This window comes from Colobus angolensis, unplaced genomic scaffold (genome assembly GCF_000951035.1).
Source record: "Colobus angolensis palliatus isolate OR3802 unplaced genomic scaffold, Cang.pa_1.0 Scaffold100, whole genome shotgun sequence".
Taxonomy (NCBI): Eukaryota; Metazoa; Chordata; class Mammalia; order Primates; family Cercopithecidae; genus Colobus; species Colobus angolensis.
In genome coordinates this window covers 8,384,028-8,402,006 of record NW_012110920.1, presented here as the reverse complement: position 1 = coordinate 8,402,006, position 17,979 = coordinate 8,384,028, and the positions used below count along the sequence as shown (strand labels likewise).

At 43.9% G+C, this 17,979-nt stretch overlaps 1 protein-coding gene across 3 annotated transcripts in view; it reads right to left on the bottom strand.

Moving 5' to 3' along the window:
- Positions 1-17,979, bottom strand: part of TRAF5 (TNF receptor-associated factor 5) — a 47,825-nt gene that overhangs the window by 14,546 nt on the left and 15,300 nt on the right. The window contains exons 1-6 of one of the 3 annotated variants that reach the window (XM_011938380.1): positions 14,165-14,478; positions 7,543-7,761; positions 6,538-6,595; positions 4,514-4,615; positions 960-1,124; positions 250-327 (exon numbers count right to left, since the gene is read on the bottom strand). In XM_011938380.1, coding sequence (XP_011793770.1) covers positions 250-327; positions 960-1,124; positions 4,514-4,615; positions 6,538-6,595; positions 7,543-7,760 — 621 coding nt within the window. In that variant the 5' untranslated portion in view covers position 7,761; positions 14,165-14,478. Of the gene's footprint in view, positions 1-249; positions 328-959; positions 1,158-4,513; positions 4,616-6,537; positions 6,596-7,542; positions 7,762-14,164; positions 14,479-17,979 lie in introns of those variants that run through there. The other 2 variants (XM_011938372.1, XM_011938363.1) reach the window with 2 other exon arrangements.

The following is a 17,979-nucleotide window of genomic DNA, read 5'->3' as shown; positions in this document are numbered from 1 at the left end:
ATCAGGGAGGCAAGGGTGGCTTGGGAAGAAGGCAAGGACCAGGAGAAGGAGAGAGGCCTGGCAAGAAACAGCTGTGATGAAAACTGAAGAGAGCTCGCAGAAAAAGAGAAGGGAAGACAGATATGTCATGGTCATGAGTATAATTTAAGCCCTGGGCCCTTATATTTGGGATTTTATCAAACACAGACCACAATGATTACTAAAACTTCATCTTCCATAAAATCTACAGAGAGGATTATTTGCAGTTACCTCAGTTTTTAGAATAATCTTCGCACAATTGTTGGGACAAAATACTGGGTATTCAGGACACAAGTTTTCCTCATGATTCTGAAACAGACAAAGTACAATAAAACAAAGCCAAGGGTTGTCTTTCATGGCCTCACAGTGATTACACCTGTGTCTCTTTGGGGATATATGTCATGTGGCTTACTCTCTACAGGAAGTTATTGCCTAGTTCCAAAAACGGATTAAAGATGTCCACTTTCTAGGTATAAATGAACTTAATTAAAATATTAAATTTTCCAATTATTTCAAAAGTAAGTCATAGAGCACAGGACTCAAAGAAGGTAGATTGGGGAACTGCCAGCACAGCTCCTTCGGGACATGTAAAAGGTACCCATGCTTTCTTTTTATGCCTACATCCTGCCTCCCCAGCTACACTGCAGAATTCAGAAAGTAGACATTATCTTCACCTCCTTGTGACTCAGCGCCCAGCATTCCTTACACATACACAGCATGTGTTCAAATAATATTTTTGCCAATAATAAATGAAGAGGGTGCTACCAACAAGAAGGTTTTAAGCTTTTCACAGAACTTCTCTCCAAAAAGCAAATTCTTTAGACCAATTCTGTACAAAAACAAATGCAGGAATGTTCTTCTGGCATTCCACCTGATTCACTGTGACCAGTCAGGCATAATTTAGCTCCATAAAGATGACTGTTGTGTGTGTTGTTTTTTACCTGTAGATTGATGACTACCACATCCTTTTTGCAATAAAGGCATTTTTCCTCTCGAAACTGACAGTATGCACTCAAATGCTCTTTCAGGTCTTTCCGTAGGACTGGTTCCCGGCAGTTCTCATTAGAACACTGCACAGCTTGAAATAAGCACTGCTGAAGGTGATCCTGCAACAGATAACAACAGGCCAGTGGGACCTGCTGACCAGTGTGGTAGGAGGGAAGTCAGCTGGAAGGCCCAGGGAGGGAGAGAGAACAGGGTGGGCAGCTGGGCAGAAAGGCTTGCACAGGGCAAGGCAGAGGGTAGGCTCTCAGGGGATGCTGCCCACTGCCTCTGTTGAGGAGAGGGCATGGGGAGGGATGCTTGTGCCAGAGATGGGAAAGCCAGTCTTGGGGGGAATTCAGAGGACACGGGAAGATGGGTGAGGAGGGAAGTACACCAAGTTTGTTTTAGATGATCTAATAACATGCTCATCTTCTCAGGTTAGTTCTTGCATATTTTCCTTAATTTACCAGTTCTTCAAGGACATTTTTATTTTTTTTTTGTGGACTCTTCATACCAACCCCCAGCATCAAGTATGGGTCGCTGCACAGCAGATGGTAAAAGGACACAGGAAAAAGAAAAAAGGAGAGAAGGGCATATCCTAACTCAAGGAAGAAAGGGAAAGGATTAAGAAGATGAAAAGAAGGGAGAGGAAGCTATTCCAGAAATGATAAAGGAGGTGGAGGAAATACAGGTTCGCAGGCCCAAGAGAAGCTAGGAATGGTCAGACTGGTAAAATCAGGAAATATTTTTAATCATTAATAATACTTTATTGGCCACGTGTGGTGGCTCATGCTCTTAATCCCAGAACTTTGGGAGGCTGAGATGGGAGGATCACTTGAGGCCAGGACTCAAGTCCAGCCTGGGCAACACAGTGAGACCCCAAGACCTTGTCTCCACAGAAAAAATTTTTTTTTAGTTAGCCAAGTGTTGCAGTGTGCACCTGTGGTCCCAACTACACAAGAGGCTGAGGTGGGAGGATCAGTTGAGTCCAGAAGTTTGAGGCTGCAGTGAGCTATGATTGTGCCACTGCACTCCAGCCTAGGTGACAGAGACTCTGTCACAAATAATAAGTTATTTAAATTTTATTTTAAATATTCTCTAATTTTATTTTAAAAGTTAAATATTCTCTAATGTTATTTAACATTATTAAATATAAACATTATTTACACTAATCATCATAGAGAATGATGACATGGACAGTGTTCACTCCAGGATTCTTCACACTCTATTTTATTTTTATTTTTATATTATATTATTTTATTTTATTTTACTTTTGAGTCAGGGTCTCTCTCTGTCGACTAGGCTGGAGTGAAGTGGCACGATCTCCGTTCACTGCAACCTCCACCTCCTTGGTTGAAGCGCTTCTTGTGCCTCAGCTTCCAGAGTAGCTGGGATTACAGGTGTGCACCACACCCGGCTAATTTTTGTATTTTTAGTAGAGACAGGGTTTCACTATGTTGGCCAGGCTAGACATTCTAGTTTTTTTTTTTCTCTTTTTTTTCTTTTTAGACAGAGTCTTGCTCTGTCACCTAGGCTGAAGTGCAGTGGCACGATCTCGGCTCACCACAACCTCCACCTCCCAGGTTTCAAGCAATTCTGCCTCGGTCTCCCGAGTAGCTGGGATTACAGGTGCCAGCCACCATGCCCGTCTAATTTTTGTATTTTTGGGAGAGACAGGGTTTTGCCATGTTGGCCAGGCTGGTCTCAAATTCCTGAGCTCTGGTGACTGGCCCGCCTTGCCCTCCCAAAGTGCTGGTATTACAGTCATGAGCCACCACGCCTGGCCAACATTCTAGATGTTAAAAAGCAGGCATATCTCAGTGAAAACCTTTGAATCACTGCAGTTATTGTGATACTGGCAAGTTACCAAAATGTTAGAGAATTTGTCCCTCTGAGGGTCCTTTAAGACAAAATTGGCAAGCTAAGACTCACAGGCCAAATCCAGCCTGCTACTTGTTTTTATAATTAAAGTTTTATTGGAGAGGAGCCACACCTATTCCTTCACATATTGTCTAGAGCTGCTTTCCCTCTAAAATGGGAGCGCTGAGTAATTGTGACAGAGACTGTACGGCCTGCAAAGTCTAAAATAGTTACTATCTGGGTCTTTATTGTTATTATTATTATTATTATTTTATTGACTCTTAACAGAGTTCGCTGACCCCTTCTCAGAAGAAAAAGCAAACAGTTTTTTGACAGTGAAATAAACAAATACAGCTATTCTCCTTCACCTCTGGTAGTAAGAATCACATGGTAATCACAGTTAGAATCCATCTCTTCTCCAAAATTGGTTGATATTACTCCTCAACCCTCACGCAAACAGTCAATATTCATCAAAACTCTGTGACCTGTAAGATGCTACACCTTACCACACAAGAGGGTGGGTGGGAAACAAGGAATGAGGGGAAATATAAAAGAAACAGGTGGAGAGTAACCAGCCCCTGCTCTCCACAAGCCAGTTTTGGTCACTAAAGCTGTTCAATGGTCCATTTGAGCCTCATTTACTTTTTAGGCTTAGTGACAACAAAGTTGGAAAAAAGGCCTTGCTTTAGGACTTGACTATTCAAACAAGAGGCAAAAGACACATGAAAACATAACACATAACAAACGGTCTATGAACCTCCAAATAAATCCCTGGGTTAACAAGGAAATCATTTACACATTTGTAAGCTCAGTGCCTGAGAGATTTGGAGGTGTGATAGAGAAAAGACTGAATCATCTGAAATATGTGTTCCAAAATGTGTAGGTGTGCAGGGGAAATTTCAGCAGCCTCTCAGCAATTCCCTGGAAGTTAGAGAAGCCTGAGTCATGTTCACATGCAGTGTGATCAAACTTGACATGGGCCTGCCAGGCAGCACCACACTTCCAGCTTCCCATTTAACCACCTTCCCTAGCTGGAGGGAAGAGCAGTTGAGGTTACTTCATTTGAAAGGCACTCAATTCCCCTTCACTTACATTTCCCCTACACCTTGTTGGTTTGTCTCTCCTATCAATGCTTTACCTTTAACTCACAGCCTGTCTCTGTCCTGGTCTGAGTGATCTGTGTTAGATCATAAACCCCATGAGGCCAGGCCCCACAGTTGCTGGGAAACACCTAGACAGCACCAAGTGAGAGAGCAAATGCTTTCAGGGAAGGACCTCACAATTGTGTCTTTCTGTAGTCATGCCCTGGGTCCCACACAGTTCCCCCAAAATAACTCATTCTTGAGTGTTTGTTTTGTCCAGCATGTCCCACACCCTCTCTTCTGGCTCAGTGATCCCTACCACACAATTAAGGTCTTGTGGATACAAGATGTTGTCCATGCGCTCCATACAGGACGAACCTCTTCACTCACACCTCAGCCCTAGGTGGGCTACAGCACTGTAGCCACCTGTATTGCTAGACTGGGAATCCTTGAGGGCAATTCACTGAATCCCTGTACCATGCTTAGCTCAGTAACTGTCATATAAAGGGGCTCAATAGATATCCCTGGAAAAATGGCAAAGGCAGATATTGTTCATGAATAATACCAACCTGGTACCGGCCCAGAATAACCTTGGCGTTACATCCAGGAGCATTGCTACAATATACATATAAGTTGAGGACTTCTCTTTTGCAGCAATTGTCTTTAAAAACCTAAAAGATAAACATAATAGGTCTCACACACTCCAAAGTTTTACAACAATGTGAATTAAGCTATTATTAATTTGGTCTTCAAGTATATCTCAGAAGGCAAGTGGAAACTTTCAGACACCAGCTGGAATGAAAATATCACACTTACACCACACTGAAAGAAAAGGCTGTCTCAGATATATGCTTTTGACAAACCATCAAACATATAAGCCAGGTAACAATGCCCTGTGCAACAGGCTGCAGCTAGGTGAATCTTATGGTGAACCTGACCCCACATTCTTAAACGACAGGAGGTAAAGCTTGGCCAAGAGTGATGCTTTCCACTTCCAGTCCCAGGTAAATGTATTACTCATCAGACAGTGTCACTGAGGCTGTGCTGGCTTGCTATTTTAGCACAAACCAGGAGTAGGCAAACTTTCTCTGTAAGGGGTCAGACAGTCCACATCACAATCATCTCTGTTGCCACAGTTCAACTCTTCCATACACAATACTTAAATGAATGGGCACAGCTACATTCCAATAAAACACTATTTATGAACACTGAAATTTGAACTTCACATAATTTCCACGTCACAATACTTTCTTCTTTTGATTATTTAAAATGAATTTTTATTTTGAAGTAGTTTAAGACTCACAAGAAGTTGCGAAAATATGAGGGTTTCTATGCACCCACCATTATGTAAAAAGAATTTCTTAGCTTACAGGCCATACAAAAACAGGTGGCAGGCTGGATTTGTCCCAAGACTGTAGTATGCCAACCCCTGGACAGTAGGTCAGACAGACACTAGCTGCAGCACAGCCCCGTTGTAGGTATATGCAAAACACATCATAAGGGGTATAGAGAAGATGCATGTACAGCAGACTAGAGGCTCAAGGAAAGCTTCTGCTTGAACATCCTGCAACAGAATCTTAAAGGAAGAAAACTGAACTTAAAGAGGAGTTTTAAGGGAGAAAACCTTCATGACAATGGAATAGACAATGGTTTCTTAGATACAACACCAAAAAAGAACAAGCAACCAAAAAAAGAAAAAAAAAAAAAAACAAATGAATTAGACTTCATCAGAATGAAAAAGTTTTGTGCTTCAAACACACTGTCAAGAAAGGGAAAAGACAACCCACAGAATGGAAGAAAAATACTTGCAAATCTTAGCAGCCAAACGGCTGCTAAGAGATTTACACCTAGAATATATAAAGAACTTTTTTTTTTTTTTGAGACAGAGTCTTGCTCTGTCACCCAGGCTGGAGTGCAGTGGCATGATCTCAGCTCACTGCAACCTCCAACTCCTGGGTTCAAGCGATTCTTGTGCCTTGGCCTCCCAAGTAGCTGGGATTACAGATGTGCACTACCACACCCAGCTAATTTTTGTATTTTCAGTAGAGATGGGGTTTCGCCATGTTGGTCAAGCTCATTTCAAACTCCTGGCCTCATGTGATCTGCCTACCTCAGTCTCCCAAAGTGCTAGGATTACAGGCTATAAATAACTCTTATAAATAACTCTTATAATTCAACAAAAGGTAAATAACTCAATTTTTTAAAATAAGCAAAGAAGATAAGTAGGCATTTTAACAAAGAAGATGTGCAAATAGCCAATAAGCACATGAAAAAATGCTCAACTTCATTAGCCAACAGGAAAATGCAAATCAAAACCATAATGAAATATATTAGCTAGAGCTAGTATAGGAAGGGGATAAAGAAGCAGCAGGAGAGGAGACTTGGGGTGGAGGAGGGGTGTGGTTAATAAAGATCCAAACAAGCCTCTCAAACAGGGCTACGAGTAGGGTCTGATGTGACTCCACAGCAGAAGAATATGGACTTCAAGGAAGGTCTCCCTCGACCACTCTCCTGCTCCAATCTCAATGTCCAATTCATTGACTTCTTCTCTATCACCCTGAGAGCTGCTAGACTAAAGCAGTGACTTTCTTACCTCCTGAGATTTGATGACCTCCTTGTCTACAGGGCAGATTGGCACTGTGTTTAATTCTCTGGAGAAAAAAATTAAAATAGAGTCAGAGTTAGTTGTTTACCTCAACAGCATTTCCAAGACCAGCCCCAGGGCTCCAGTCATGCTCTAGCGCTGGGCAGGCTGGTCCCTGTCTGCATGTGCTACTCCCTCTACCCAGAAGGTGCCTTCTGCACCCGTCCTTCAGCACCTTCCTAGTCTTTCAGTTTGCCTGAAAAACTTCATGCATCCTCCAGGATGCAGTCAGTGAGTCCCTGGACAGAGCTAAAAGTCCCTGTCCTTTGTTTATCACACTGTGCCACATTTGTCTCCTCCAGACTGGGACATTCTAGAGGGCAGACATGGGGTCCTGTTTCACGCTTAGTTCTTCAGCATGACAGCACAGAACACACAGGTGCTGAATGCATGAACACATGAGGGAATGAGAATGCATTGTAATAACCCCCTTTCAAAGCTTGGCAGGGTAAAATGACTGTCTTGCTTCCTATATAAACCCCCACAGTGTGCCTGCTTTCACATCTCTCCTGTTCTCCTCCCTCAACACAGCATGACCCAGGTCTTACAGCTGCCCAGGAGTGGACAGCATCTGTGGCAGCAAGGTCCCTTCTAGGAGCCACAGCACCTCTTCCTCAAGGCAAGGGAAGATTGGGGTAACAACACAGACATTGTGAGATTCAAACCCTTCTCCATAGCCAGCTCCCATGATGGAGTGTGTGTCTAGGTCTGCTCTCCCATGCAAAGCAGGTGCAGTCTGAATTTTAAGAAAAGGTGAATATCTGTAAATTAGTGACCAAAAAATGATTATTCTTCAGGCCCTCACAGAAGGGATCTGGGAGAGTCCTTCCTTATAGTCATGGTCCTGTGGCCAAGTTAAGCAACTCCAAAACCCATGAAAACAGTTGAGTGGCCACAGTTGCCACCTGGATGCTGGGCCTGCCATGGCCAGAGTTGCAGGCCCTGCCCACTCACCTCAGGGACAGGATGCAGTGCTGGCAGAAGCGGTGCCCACACCCTGTCTGGTGGGGGTTGTGAAGCACCGAGCGGCAGAAGGCACATTTGTAGCGCTCTTCCAACCGCTCCACAAACTGGTACTCTATATTGGGCTCAAAGTCCAAGGAAATGGAGTTGCCGGAATTCTGACGGATGAACCCACAGGGCATACCTCTATGCTCTTCTGAATAAGCCATTCTGCAGGGGTTAGGGGAGAAGAAGGAAAATTAAGTGTGCAAACACTGAAACAACTACAGCCGTCACGTGCTTTGGTTATTTGTCTCATAATTAATGTACATCATTCACATGGTCATTCTGTTGTCACTCTGAAACAACAGTGACAACCTCCTGCCACTAGGGGTCTCCGGCAAAGGTGCAATGTCTTTGGGGTACTCAGGTTAGAGGCTGGACCAGATGACTTCTGGCTGGAGGCCAGTGGTGTGATCATGGCTCACTGTAATCTCCAACTCCTGGGCTCAACTGATCCCTCCTCAGTAGCTGGGACTACAGGCACAACAGGCACACACCACCACACCTGGTCAATTTAAAAAAAAAAAAATTTTTTTTTTTTTTTTTTAAGAAACAGTGACATGGTTTGGCTGTGTCCCCATCCAAGACTTCTCTCAAATTCACATATGTTGTGGGAGGGACCCAGGTAACTGAATCATGGTCTTTCCCATGCTGTTCTTGTGTGCATAAGTCTCATGAGATCTGATGGCTTTATAAGGTTGAGTTTCCCTGCATAAGCTCTCTCTCTCTCATTTTGCCTGCTGCCATCCATGTAAGACATGACTTGCTCCTCCTTCCTTTCTGCCATGATTGTGAGGCATCTGCAGCCCCGTGGAACTGTAAGTCCATTAAACCTCTCTTTTTTTATAAATTGCCCAGTCTTGGGTATGTCTTTATAAGCAGTATGAAAATGGACTAATACAGACAGGGTCTCGCTATGTTGCCCAGGCTGGTCTTGAACTCCTGGACACAAGTGATCTTTGCGGCTCAGGTTCCCAAAGTGCTGGGTAATCCACTGCACCTAGCCTAAGATAACACTTTTAAAACCTGTGGAGCCGAAGACCCAACACAGCAACACAATATTGAAGGAGAAGAACAAAGCTGAAGGACTGACACTACTCAACTTCAAAACTTATTATAGAGCTACGGTAATCAAGACAGTGTAGTACTATCAACAGAATAGACAAATAGATCCAGGGAACAGAATAGAGAACCCAGAAATAGACCCACATAAATACAGTCAACTGACCTTTGATAAAGGAGCAAAGGCAAAACAATGATGCAAAGATAAGTCTTTTCAATAAATGGTGCTGGGACAACTGGACATCCACATCAGAAAACGAAGCTAGACACAGACCTGACACCCTTCACAAAAATTAACTCAGAATGGATCACAGACACAAACATAAAATGCAAAGCTGTAAAACTCCTACAAGATAACATAGGATAAAATCTAGATGATCTTGAGTTTGGCAATGACTTCTTGCACACAAATATATTACTCAGAGTATCTATCACTGCCATTGCGGTAGATCGAATGTTTGTATTCCCCCCAAAACTCATATGTGGAAATTCTAACCCCCAATGTGACAGTATTAGGAGGTGCGTATTTGGCAGGTAATGAAATCATGAGAGTGGAGCCCTCATGAATGGGATTAGTGCCCTTAGAAGAACAGGCCAGGGAAGGCTGGGCGCAGAGGCTCATGCCTGTAATCCCAACACTTTGGGAGGCCAAGGCGGGCAGATCATGAGGTCAGGAGATAGAGACCATCCTGGCTAACGTGGTGAAACCCCATCTCTACTAAAAATACAAAAAATTAGCCAGGCGCAGTGGTGGGTGCCTATGGTCCCAGCTACTCGGGAGGCTGAGGCAGGAGAATGGCATGAACCCAGGGGGCAGAGATTTCAGTGAACCGAGATCGTGCCACTGCACTCCAGCCTGGGCGTCAGAGCAAGACTCTGTTTCAAAAAAAAAAAGAAGAGGCAAGAGAGAGCTGGGAATGATGGTGCACACCTGTAGTCCCAGCTACTCAGGAGGCTGAGGTGGGAAGATGGTTTGAACCCAGGAGTTCAAGTCTAGCCCAGGCAACATGTTGAGACCTCCTCTCTAAAGATGCCAGAGAGGTCCCTGGCCCTCTTGCTGCCATGTGATGATACAGCAGTTAAGTCTGCAGCCCGGAAAAGGGACCTCATCAGAACCCAACCACGCTGGCACCCTGATCTTGGGTTTCAGCTTCCAGAACCGTCAGAAACCTCTGTTGTTTATAAGCTACCCAGTCTATGGTGCTTTCTTATAGCAGCCCAAGCTAAGACAAGTACCAAGCCACATCATTTCTCATCTGAACTAAATACAAGTTCATTCATTGCTTTCTTCGCCAAACTATTCTCCATACTAGAGCCAGGATGAGACTTTCAAAATGCCAAGTACAATGTAAGGTTATCTCCCTTCATCTTTTAGTGGCTTCTCAGGGCTCTGAGAGAAAGTCGATAATGCTAAGCAGGCTCAAGATTGTATCCTCCCCAATCCAGCAGCATCCTGGACCTCTCTTCCCTGGCTTTCTGTACTCCAGCCACACAGGCTTTTTTTTTAGTTATTCTAATACACCACACTTTATGCCACAGGGCCTTTGCACAAGCTACTTGGGAGACTGAGGCAAGTGGGATCACTTGAGCCTGGGAGGTGGAGGCTGCAGTGAGTCATGATTATGCCACTGCACTCCAGTCTGGGTGACAGGGCAAGAGACCCTGTCTCAAAAATAAATAAATAAATAAATAAAAAGTCTGGGGTTTGAGACCAAAGCTCCACCTTTTCCCTAGTGTTTCCTGCAAAACTTCAAGGGTGGTAGGTAAGCAGTGTAAGATACAAATGTTCCCTCCTGTAACATGGCTGATTCTTGGGATTTAACAAAAGTTTTAATTCTGAAGATGAAGAGGCAAAACATTTTATTTACATGCACAGCCCTAATAACCAAGACCCACCTTTCTCTCAGAGAACTCGAAGAACCCCTTTCAAACTTCCTGACTCTGCTTTGTGTTCCCTCGTTCCTGGGGAGGTTGGCACTTCACATCCTGTGCCCTGATGTCCTATTCTATGTCCCTCTGAGATTCTCTTCTGAGGCCAGGCCCAAGTCTGTCACACAGCATCTAAATTTGGACTCTCAGAGATGTACCTAAAGCAACAGGCTCATTCAGTCCCCAGAATGAGGCAGTAGGATGTACAAAACTCAATTCAGGTTCCCCTCCACTACACTCTACACTCTTCCTAACACAAGAATCTATGGAACTCATCTGTGTGTATGTCCCTCTTTTGCCACAACAGTAGTTCTCCAACTTTTTGGTCTCAGAACCCCCTATGATTTGAATGTATGTGTCCCCCCCAGAAGTCGTATGTTGAAACCTAAGGTCCAGTGTCATAGTATTGAGAGGTGGGACCTTTATGAGGTGATTAAGTCATGAGGGCTGTGTATCCATGGATGGGACCAGTGACCTTAAAATGGGTTCAAAGGAACTAGCTAGGTTCTTTTGCCCTTCCACCTTTCCCCATGTGAGAACAGTGTTCATCTCCTCTGGAGGACGCAGCAATAAGCTGTCATCTTGGAAGCAGAAAGTGAGCCCTCACCAGACACAGAATCTGCTGGTGTCTTGATTGTGGACTTCTCAGCCTTCAGAACTGTGAGAAATACATTTTGTTCTTTATAAATTACCCATCTGAGGTATTTTGTGATGGCAGCACAAACAGACTAAGATAACACTCTTTTTTTTTCTTTTTCTTTTTTTTCCAGAGACGGGGTCTCTGTAGCCCAGGCTAGAGGGCAGTGGTGTAATCATGGCTCACTGTAACCTCCAACTCCTGGGCTCAAGTGATCCTTCCACCTAAACCTCCCCAGTAGTTAGGACTACAGGTGTGTGCCACCACACCTAGTTAACTTTTTTTATTTTTTTTTTTAGAGACAAAGGTCTTACTATGTTGCCCAGGCTGGTCTTGAACTCCTGGCCACAAGCAATCCTTTCAGCTCAGTAAAGCAATAAGATTACTACAGGTATGAACCACAGCACCTGGTCTAAGATAACACTCTTAAAACTTGAGGAGCCAAAGATCCAACACAAGAGCACAATATTGAAGATGACAGATACTACCCAACTTCAAAACTTATTATAAAGCTATAGTAATCAAGACAGTGGAGTATTGTCAAAAGAACAGACAAATAGATCCATGGAACAGAATAAAGAGCCCAGAAATAGACCCACATAAATACAGTCAACTGACCCTTGGCAAAAGGGCAAAGGCAAAACAATGATGCAAAGATAGTCTTTTCAACAAATGGTGCTGGGACAACTAGACATCCACATCGGAAGATGAAGCTAGACACAGACCTGACACCTTCACAAAAATTGACTCAGAACGGATCACAGACATGAAAGTAAAATGCAAAACCTACAACTCCTACTAGATAACATAGGACAAAATCTAGATGATCTTGAGTTTGACAATGACTTTTTAGGTACAACACCAAAGGCACAATCCATGAAAGAAAGAATGGATAAACAGACTTTCATTCAATTTTGCTGTGAACCTAAAACTGCTCTAAAATAAAATTTTGTCTTTTTTTAATGGAGGACCCCTAAGAGTTTTTGTTTATGCAAATTATATCTATTCATATTTACCACACTGAGAGTCAAATTGAGGAATTAAAAAAGTATTTGCTTCAAGATAATAAGCCAATTATATGTTAATACAAATAATATTTTTATGAAAAATAACCATTTTCCAAAACAAAAGAATTAGTGAGAAGAGTGCTACCATTTTACATGTTTGCACATCTCTTTAATGTCTTGCTTAATAGAAGATAGCTGGATTCTCAAGTCTGCTCCTACATTCAGTCTGTTCAGGAAAACACCTCTGTGCATTTGTAAAAGAAGAGTAAAAATGGCAAATGATGTCAGTACTATTATGAAAATAGTTTTGACCATGCAGATCCCCCGAAAGTGTATCAGGGAGCTGCAGACAGTGCTGTGCTAGTAAACGTTTAATAATCTGCTCAACTGGGGGAAAGCTCCAGTTTGTAGCATTTGCCAATTTCTGTAAACACTTCCACTATGGCTAATTTCAAGGTAACAATGCAAAAGGTCACTGAACTGGAACTGCGAAAGAGATGCACACAATTGGCTCTTACCTGAACTCACCTGAAGTAAAAGTCCATTAAGTGTTTTCCCAGTAAAAGCTGTTCCAGCACCCCAGGGGCCTTTGAAGCACACTTTGGAAACCACTGCTCTACTAGCCTGTTGTACAGGCCCTTGTCTTGTCAGCTTTGTCCTGGCAGGCACAGCACATGTGACTCTTACAGTCTCCTTGCCCCTGCTGAACAGCCAGCAGCGGACTGAATGCCCTATTCTTCCTCTCCCCATCCATGTGTGTATTTCCCAGACCTATTCAACAAGCCTAAGTCATTCACTGACCTTGTTCACTCTCTAATCTGTTATTGTCTTGTCCAGTATTTGTTTTTATGAAATTGGGTTTTTAATCTCATCATACATTGTAAAAAATAAGCATTTATGTTCGGCTGTGAGATGTGGACTTGAGGTGTCTTTCTGGGTGAGGTTCTGGTATATCAACAGAGCTATGGTGCCTCCCAGGGCAGGGTCCGTCTCCTTCTGAAGCTTCCTCAAGCCTGGACCCACTGTCTTCACTGACATGAGACAGCCCAACAGCAGAACTAGAAAGGCTATGCTTTTTTACCTAACAAATATATTTATCTAATTAATTAGATATTTTCAGCTGGTACTCTGTCATTCCCAGGCAGCTATTTAGTGGAAATGAGTAAGCACTCCATTTTATTAAAATCTTTCCCCTCTGTGTATAACAGCTTACGTACCAGGAACCACAAAGAAGCTCAGTTCTTGCAAGTCAGGAGAAAAATAAAACATATCAAAAGTGCTAAAAATAGAGCTTATATATCACCTTTCTGCAGTCAAGGGCATTCTTATTCTTGCCATCAATGGGATGTACAGTATGGTACTCCTACTTAAGAGTTGTTAACTCAAGCTCAAAGAGACAAGAGAAAGTCATATCCCATCTATTCCCTAAGAACTCTTGCTGAGTTTCTTTGAAATGCCATCTTCTTGTTTCATAAATTGATGCATCTTTTCCATAAGAATTTTTTAGGAATTCCAAAGGAAAGCTGTGGATGCCACCATTTAAATTCTTTACTTACATATCTCTACAGATTTCTGGAGAACATGCGATAAATATTCTCACATTCTGAAGCAACGTGAGCTTATCCTTCAGTCATAACAAAAAAAGATACGTGTTTGGCAGAGTTTAAGAAAGATTTAACAAAGAAAGGTAGATCCTGGTCTGTCTATCCATACTACCTCCATACCCCTGCCAACAACCCGTTTGGATTAATGAAGATTTGAAAAATTGGGGAGTTTTTTAATATATTATGTTATAGTGCATAAGACGTAAGTCCATGAAATTTGTCTCCAGGGTTTTCAAGTTCTGATTCTTGGGGAATTACTGATTACTACAGATAAAATCCCAGAGTGAAAAGGGCACAGGACCAGAGACCTCTGTCTCTGCTCTGCCACTCACCATCCATGAAACCGTGAGCAGGACACCCCACAGCCCACTCATCTGCACATCCCTGCACTGACCCTGGGTTAGGTCCTGAGAAAGCAGAGGCTGTGACGTTGCATCTGCCCTTGAAGCCCTCCAAGGACAGAAGAAATAAGGAACAAAAATGATCAGTTACAATATCCCGCTGGCAAGTACCACAAACAGAGATTCCGACAAAGAACTGGTAGAGCCTAGGTGGCGGGTAGCTAACAATTTCTGAGGTGTCTGTGCTGATTTCACAGAGAAGAAATCATCTCAGCTGGTCTTGAAGAAAGAGGCATTTTCTAGATGAAGGAGATTAAAGAATTTCCCGGTATCACAAAAGTTCTAGAATGGTTAGCAATTAACTGTAGCTGAAGCGAAATTAAGGGAATAAGCCAGTCATTTGCCTGTTTGCCCAGATCCATCCCTACTCTTGCTCTGCTTAGGTCTGCACCATGAGGTAGGGTGAAATTTGATGCCACAAACTGTTTTCCAGGCTCCCTGGCTTCTGGTGAGGTTCAGCCAATGAGAGGCACTGGGGTGGGGAGAGGGGGAAGCCAGGGGACCTCTCCCCCATCCCTAGGTGCTGAGCAGCATCTCAACAGTGACCGGTGTTCCTCCATGGCTCTAATGACACCAGCTGGCCCCTCTCTCTGTGGATGGGCTGCTAGAAGCCAAACTGTCCATTTCTCAGCTCTGCTCAGGTCTCACTGGCAGTGTTGGTCAACCGCCTAATACCCACTTGAGCAGCATGGGAAGGATACAAATAAATTATTCCCCAAACCCACCCAAGGCCCACCAATGGGTCCTGGGCTTAAAGAGGAGAGACTGTGGCTGGTGGTAAAGAAAAGTTAGAATATTTAATCCCAAGATACAGTGACCCAATGGGTCTCTTGAATCCATATCCTGGGTGGGTTCCAGATGCTGTCCTGCTAGGACAGGCAGTTCTCTCTCAAGGTCATGGCTGGCCTTGAATCCTGTGATTCTGTTCTTCCAGGAAGAACAGTTACTACAAGGAAGCAAAAAAAAAAAAAAGGAAGGGGGGCGGGGCTGGGCACAGTGGCTCACGCCTGTAATCCCAACACTTTGCGACGCCGAGGCAGGAAGATTGCTTGAGCTCAGGAGTATGAGACCAGTCTGGGCAACCATGGCAAAACCCCATCTCTACAAAAATTACAAAAATTAGTTGGCCAGGTGCAGTGGCTCATGCTTGTAATCCCAGCACTTTGGGAGGCCGAGGTGGGCAGATCACCTGAGATTGGGAGTTTGAGAGCAGCCTGACCAACATGGAGAAACCCTGTCTCTACTAAGAATACAAAATTAGCTGGGTGTGGTGGTGCATGCCTGTAATCCCAGCTACTCGGGAGGCTGAGGCAGGAGAATCGCTTGAACCCGGGAGGCTGCGGTGAGCTGAGGTTGCACCATTGCACTCCAGACTGAGCAACAAGAGCAAAATTATGTCTCAAAATAAATAAATAAACAAATAAATAAAATTAGCAGGGTGTGGTGGTACATGCCTATAGTCCCAGCTACTTGGGGGGCTGTGGCAGGAGGATCGCTTGGGCCTGGGAGGTCAAGGTTGCAGTGAGCTGTGTTCATTGTTCACGCCACTGCACTTCAGCCTGGGCGACAGAAAAAGACCCTAAGTCAAAAAAGGAAAGGAAAAGGAAGGAGGAGAAAGCACTTTATCTTTTAGGCTATCCTCCTGGCACAAAGGAGAACTGAAACGGTCTCACAGTTTTTCCAAAGCTTCTGTCTGTGATGGCCCGGAGAGGTCTTCCCTCAAAAATTGCAGAAGAAACCCCTTTAACCAGGCAGGTCAAAGATGAAGGCCTTGGAGAAAGGGAGAACCAATAAGGCCATTTTCCACTGCACCTAATAAGACCGGGAGCTCATGCAGAGACCAGGTGACACCACAACAACCAGAAAACATGTGACCGCAGTCCACCGACGCACTGTCCTTGCCCCAGCATGACTGGCTTTGATGTCTTAGAGGCAGAGATAAGCGTATGTTTTCTTTGCTTTTCCTTACGCCTTCACAGAAGAACGTTGTCTTGGGAACAGGACAAAGAATGATGTGAGTATAATTTTAATTACTTTAAAGAGAACTGTGACTTCTCTCCAAGTTGTCAGGAAACCGCTGGTTCCCCATTCTCCTGGTGGTACAGCAAGCACTGTTGGTGAGCAGATGGGAGCGCAAAGGCTGAAGGGCATCCCTCTTCCCCCAACCCTCCAGGCTGCACACCCATGCTGACATGGCCGAAGCTGCTGCTGCCTCAAGTCAGTTACACTTACAGAGATGCCTTTAGTGGAACTCTTCTTGGAACCATGTAGAGTCGACCTGACTCCAGGTGGTACTTTTAAGGTATCCAGGAGACCTTTAGATTTGCTCTTAGAAAACAGACCAAGAGGAAAAAATAACAAAGAAAGCTCTACTGATCTTCCCACACAGCAGCTTTCTCCACTAGGAAGCCTTGTTCAACTCCGGTGCGCTCAGCCCCCATCCTTGGCTCCAGCTCTGTAACAGTCCCCACTGCTACCTAGGGACAGCTCCTCGAGGTCCTCAAGGGCGGGGCTATCCTCCTTAGTCCCAGGCCAGAGTACCCAATAACCCAGATGACTCAATAATCAATGTGGAAACTCAGAGTTAGTGTGAGGCCACAGTGGGAAAGGGCCATGAAGACAATCTAGGAGAGTTCCGATTGAGGTGGAAGGCAAGGGAAGGGTATTAAAAGAAGTGAATGGAGTCTAATGCTGGAGTCAGATATGAGTTAGGATTACAAGTACTGAGGCTATGTCCAAGCACAGAGACAGCTAATTTATATGCATTAGCTCATTTTAACCCCTCAGCCAGGTGTGTTGGCTAAAGCCTGTAATCCCAGCCATTCAGGAGGCTGCGGTGGGAGGATTGCTTGAGCCCAGGAGGTCAAGGCTACAGTGAGCTATGATGGCGCCACTGCACTCCAGCATAGGAGACAGGGTAATATGATATATATATATATATATATATATATATATAATATAATCATTATTCCCCATTTTTTTAAATGAGGAAATGGAGGCCTAGTGAGTTCCTACTTCCAGGTAGTGGTGGAGGCCCACAGGGGATGAGGAGCTGGGGTTCCTCCCTCCCCCTCCCAGGTTCCGAGAGTCAGCATGGCATGGCAATTACCACCACGGACTCTGGAGTAGACTTGCCTGGATTCAAATCCTGCCCATACACCTTCATAGCCATGTGACCTTAGGCAAATTACTTGGTCTCTATGCTTCTCCATTTCTTCATCTGTAAAATGAAATGCTGGACAGGACAGGAAGAAAGGGAACCCTCGTACACTGTTGGTGGGAATGTAGATTAGTACAGCCACTATGAAGAATGGTATGGAGGTTCCTCAGAAACAGCAATCCCACTGCTGGGTATATATTCAAAAGAAAGGAAATCAGAATATTGAAGAGACATCTGCACTCTCATGTTTACTGCAGCACTGAAGAACCAAGATTTGGAAGCAACCTAAGCATCTATCAACAGATGAATGGATACAGAACATGTGGTAAATATACACAATATTCAGCCATAGAAAAGAACAAGATCCCATCACTTGGAACAACACAGACAGAACTACAGAACATTATGTTAAGTGAAATAAGCTAGGCCAGAAAGACAAGCTTCACATGTTCTTGTTTGTGGGAGTTAAAAATTAAAACAATTGAACTTATGGAGACAGAGAGTAGAAGGATGATTACTAGAGGCTGAGAAGAATAGTTGTGGGGTTGGGGAAGTGTTGGGGAGAAGAAGTAGGGATGATTAATGG